The sequence below is a fragment of the Chanodichthys erythropterus genome, chromosome 20 (genome assembly GCF_024489055.1).
Source record: "Chanodichthys erythropterus isolate Z2021 chromosome 20, ASM2448905v1, whole genome shotgun sequence".
Lineage (NCBI taxonomy): Eukaryota > Metazoa > Chordata > Actinopteri > Cypriniformes > Xenocyprididae > Chanodichthys > Chanodichthys erythropterus.
Window position 1 is genome coordinate 18,137,079 of NC_090240.1, and position 5,296 is coordinate 18,142,374.

General features: G+C 37.5%; 1 protein-coding gene across 1 annotated transcript in view; it reads left to right on the forward strand.

The window, feature by feature from the left end:
• Nucleotides 1-5,074: 5,074 nt before the first annotated feature.
• The window catches only part of LOC137008783 (nascent polypeptide-associated complex subunit alpha, muscle-specific form-like), a 2,691-nt gene continuing 2,469 nt past the window's right edge, over nucleotides 5,075-5,296 (forward strand). Inside the window, exon 1 of the mRNA XM_067370498.1 lies at nucleotides 5,075-5,296. This exon is cut by the window's right edge and continues 2,469 nt beyond it. Within this exon, the coding sequence (XP_067226599.1) occupies nucleotides 5,075-5,296 (222 nt within the window).

Here is a 5,296-nt window from a genome sequence, read left to right on the forward strand (position 1 = left end):
GATGTAAGTACTATATTGACTGCAGTACACTACACACAACATTGTTTCCCAGTGTACTGGATAACACCATATTGAGTGATTTTTGTTCTTTGTTTTCAGGGAGTACTGGAAATGGATGCTCATGCAATCCCACATGAGTTCATCTTTATAGATGAGGCTGGGTTCAACCTAGCAAAGACCAGAAGAAGAGGGAGAAACCTCATTGGCCACAGAGCCATTATAGATGTTCCTGGCCAACGTGGTGGGAACATCACAATGTGCGCTGCCATCTCCAATATGCATGGTGTCCTCCACCGTCATGCCAAACTTGGACCATACAACACAGCCCATATTCTCACATTTCTGGACAGACTTCACAACATTCTCATACCACCAGAGCGTATGAATGATGCAGACCATCAAAGAAACCGGTACGTTGTAGTATGGGACAACGTGAGCTTTCATCGTGCAGCCCCAGTCCAAAACTGGTTTGCTGACCACCCAACATTTCTCGTGCAATACCTCCCACCATACTCACCATTTCTGAACCCCATAGAAGAATTCTTTTCGGCATGGCGGTGGAAGGTATACGACCGGCAGCCCTTTGTGCGCATGCCTCTTGTGCAGGCCATGGAAGAGGCATGTGATGAGATTGATGTGGGTGCAATTCAGGGATGGATAAGGCACTCAAGGCGCTTCTTCCCTCGATGTCTGGCAAGGGAAGATATTGCCTGTGATGTTGACGAGGCGTTGTGGCCAGACCCGGCTGTGCGGCAAGATGCTGCCTAATTATTTTTCTTGCCTTTTTTTTTTTTTTTTTTACTGTAATATATTTTTTTCAGAAATTTTCTTTTTCAGTTTACTTTTTTTGTAAGAATATTTTTGTTCAGTCCCATGTAAATATATCTGCTGTGCTTATGTTGTACTGACTTGTTTACTGTAGTGAAGGAAAAAAAATAAAAATGTTGCAACAGCATGTGTGTGTATCTGCAAATATTTCTGTGCATGTGAACAATCTGATACATATTTTAGTATTATGGCAAAGCATACTAAAGATGGGGGTGCTTTTCATTATGCCCAACAGTGTGTAGGTGGTTAGGCAAAAATCTGGTAATATGACTGAAGTGTGTGCCATTTCATGCAAAAGTTTGATTTTGATAATGCTCTGTGTAGTTTCGGTTGCAGTGCTTCATTTTGCAGGATATGAGGTATTTTGCAGTTTGGGTGTGTGGTTTTGTGAATTGTGTTAAGTGTTTTGATAAAACCAGACTAGTTTGAAAAATTGTGTGTTAGCAATTGGAAAAAACTGTAAACACTGCTGATTGCAATTTTGCAGGATTAGTCCTTCAATTATTTGTTCGAATTACAGTATGTACGTTTAGTTTCTACCTTTTTTTTCTCATTACTGTAATTCCGTAAATTACTAAAGACTATTGAAGCAAACTGCTCATTTTCATTTACCTTAAAGAACTGTTATGTTCTAAAAATTTTAATAAATAATGTGAAAGAATGTCACTCTCAATATTACTTTGTATGAAGTCACTGAAATTGTTCAAACTGTAAAGATGAAAAGTTTGTATTTTCTGTGTTGGTGTTTAGTGTTTTTACTCTCAGTGTGTTCTGAGTGACAGTGTGTGTATCTCAGTGTGTGTGTGTGTGTGTGTGTGTGTGTGTGTGTAAGTGTGTGTGTTATCTCAGTGAGGGTTGTGTTAGTGTTTGGCTGCACTGAGCCTGTTTTGAGCCATGTGTTAACTGTTTAGCTCAGGGGACTGTTGGTAGTGCAGACTGTAGTTAGAGTTTTGCACATGTAGCTCCAGTTGTGCTCGCTGTCATTTAGCAATCGAAAAAAACTGTGTTATCATTGCAGCCCTGGAGTTTTTTCCCTCTTTTTTCACCTTTTGGTTATAATTTTCAAGTACTATATTCATATAAAAAAATGAAATTTTGATTAATTTCTGATTCATTCGTGTTACAAATGCTTTCAATAATGAAGAACAGTATTCTATATGAAGAACTGATTTATGTGGAAAATTATTGAAACTTTAAAAAAGAAAAGTTCATCAATGATGTAATGCTTCCTGTTGTTAGTGTTTTTTAGGTCAGTGTGTTGTGAATGAAATGTGTGTTTTCTGAATGAGTGTTATGTTGGTCTGAGTGAGTTTTGTAGGTGAGATGAAGTGTTTGGCCAACATTCATGCTGGTAATGCAGACTGTGTGAAGAGTGTTGAAAATGTGGTTTCGGTATTGAACAATGCTTGTTAGCAACTGAAAAAAAAACTGTAAATACAATTAAAAAAATTTAAGTAATATTTACAGTTTTTTACAGACGCTAGGACACATTTCTCAATACTTAGGTCACTTTTGCAAAACTCTTCACACAGTGAGCGCAACAGAAGTCTCTGTGGGCTAAACTGAGGATCAGTTATCATTGCGTTGACACAAAATGCATTCAATGACTACATCTCTCAAATTTCATGAATTCTTTTCTCACTCAGACACAACAACTGCCAAAACTCTTTGTACGTACAGGCCAATTTGAACATGCTTACATACTGTTTTCAAAACTGTTAAACTTATGTTCAAAACAATAACCTAATAAAAAACTGAATAAGACAGCAATTTGTTAAATACCTACAGTAATATTTTAATAAAATATATTTTAAATCTTAAAATTAAATGCTATAAAAACAACTGAATTGTATCTGTATCAGTGTATACAAATTCTTGTATTTTGGAATTACTCAGTACAAAAAAATAAATAAATAAATAAACAACATAAAATATTGACAATTTCTGCATCATGTCTGATTCATTCCAGTAACATATATTGCAGTGAATTATAAACAGAAATGTGTCCTTGTTTTACATAAGAAAACATTGTATAATATAATGCTACATGTTGTTAGTGTTTTTTAGGTCATTGTTTTGTGGGTGACAAAGTGTGTTTGTCGGCTGTCAACGTTTGCTAGTGTTCTGGAAGAATGAGTTGATTTGAGATCTGAATAAAGTGTTTTGGTAGTTGTAGTGCATTTTGAATGTGAAATGAACTGCTTTGCCAAACTGAAAGTTGGTTAGGAGAACTGTGTGAAGAGTTTTGCAAAAGTGACCTAAGTATTGAGAAATGTGTCCTAGCGTCTGTAAAAAACTGTAACTTTTGTATTTTTTTACTTTTTATTTTTTCCGAAAAGCTATATATATATATATATATATATATATATATTACATTTTTTTTCAATCGCTAATAAACACTAAACCATACATCAGATACTTTTTCTAAACTCTTAACACAGACTCACACCTACAAAACACAATTGGCCAAATGGATAATTTTCTTCTCAAAAATACATTTTGTTAAATATATACTAAATCTTCATTTCAAAATAGAACACATCTTTCTCTGCACACACTAACTTTACCAAAACACTGGAAATCTGACTCAAAATTAAATTATTCTGTCAAAGAATAACACTTGTTTTCACCTCACAAGGTACATGCAGTCAATCAAAGTACACCAGGTTTCAAAATACTGGCTATTGTTGACATTACAAAAACTGCATAGACTTTTAGGTTTCAGTTTTACAGGTATTTGCATGCAAAACATCCACCGTTTTACACTAAATTCTTGGTTGGGAACTGTATGTCCACATGTACAGTACTGTTCACATTCATAAGCATTCCAGTAAAAAGCAAATCAGTTTTTATTCCTTTACTGTTTACTACAGGAGGTACAGTAGAAACACGGTATGATAGAACAGAAAAAGTTTTACAGTATTGCTTACAGTGAACAAAATATCCATGAAACACATAAGAGCATTCTGCACAAAAAAACAACAGCAAAAAGCCCAGATAAAAAGGGGGGAACTAAAAAAAATAATAATAATAAATCACAAAATTACTGTATCTAATCTCTGCGATCTTCAGGGTTAGGCCACATGTTTTCATCAACATCACATCTGATATTATCCAAGGCGATGCACCTGGGATAAAACCGCTTGGTATGTCGGATCCACCCTTGGCAATCATGAACGGTGATGTCCCTGCAGCCAGCATCCATGGCTTCAAGGAGGGACATCTGGTCATGTGGCTGATAGTCATAAACCTTCCACCTCCATGAAGAAAAGAACTCCTCTATGGGGTTGAGGAAAGGTGAATAGGGTGGAAGGAAGACACATATCAGTCTTGGGTGGACTTCAAACCATGTTGTTATTGCTTGCGAATGATGGAAAGCCACATTGTCCCAGGTAATTACAAAGGTCCTCATGTTTTCACCCTCCTGATCCTGCTCTGGAACCAGGCGCTGGTGGAGATCATTGAGAAAGGCAAGGAGGCGCTCGGTATTATAGGGTCCAACCTGACATCTGTGAAGGAGTAATCCTGCATTTGCAATTGCTGCACACATGGTAATGTTTGCCCCTCTCTGTCCTGGCACATCAACTGTGGCCCTTTTTCCAATTACATTTCATCCACGTCGACGCCTTTTGGCCAGATTGAATCCTGCCTCATCTATGTATATGAATTCATGAGGGGCCTGGTTGGCCTCCAATTCCATAACTCTCTGAAACAAAGTTTATGTAAATCATGTCATTACTATATACCATACTGTACTGTAGCCTATTACTGTATAGGTTACCTACTTGCAAAGTGCAAAGCTTATAGAACTGGACATTGAATTGAATATACACTATACCTGGACATATTGTTGTCGTAGCTCCTTGACTCTCTCACTGTTCTTCTCAAAGGGAACAGTGTAGAGCTGCTTCATCCGCACTCTGTGTTTGGACAATGTCCGCGTAATCGTTGTGAGGCTGATGCTATCGATATTGTCAAATATCTCATGGTCCTCTACAATTCTAGTTTGAATTTCATGCAGTTTTATTGCATTATTTGCAACAACCATTTCTACAATGGCAAGCTCTTGATCATTATTTAGGAGCTTTCCTCTTCCCCCAGAGGGTGGAAGACGTTGCATTCTTTAGAGGGACAAAAAATTTGACATATGCATTACTGTATGACCCTATTGACATGTCAAGTGAGAATAGAAACAATCCATGTAAAATGCAATACTTACCTGTTGGTTTGTTGAAAGATGCGTATAATGGAGGCAACCGTTGACCGCCTCAAATTGGGCTGCACTCTTTCACCAGCCTCTCTTAGTGAAAGACCATGGTTGATTACATGGTCAATGATAGTGGCACGAATTTCATCACTGACTACTGTTCTTGCAGCCCTTCTTACACCTCTTACACCTCTACCTTGCCCTCTCCTTGGCCCTGCACCTCTCACTGCTCCTGCACCTCTCACTGCATCTGCACCTCTC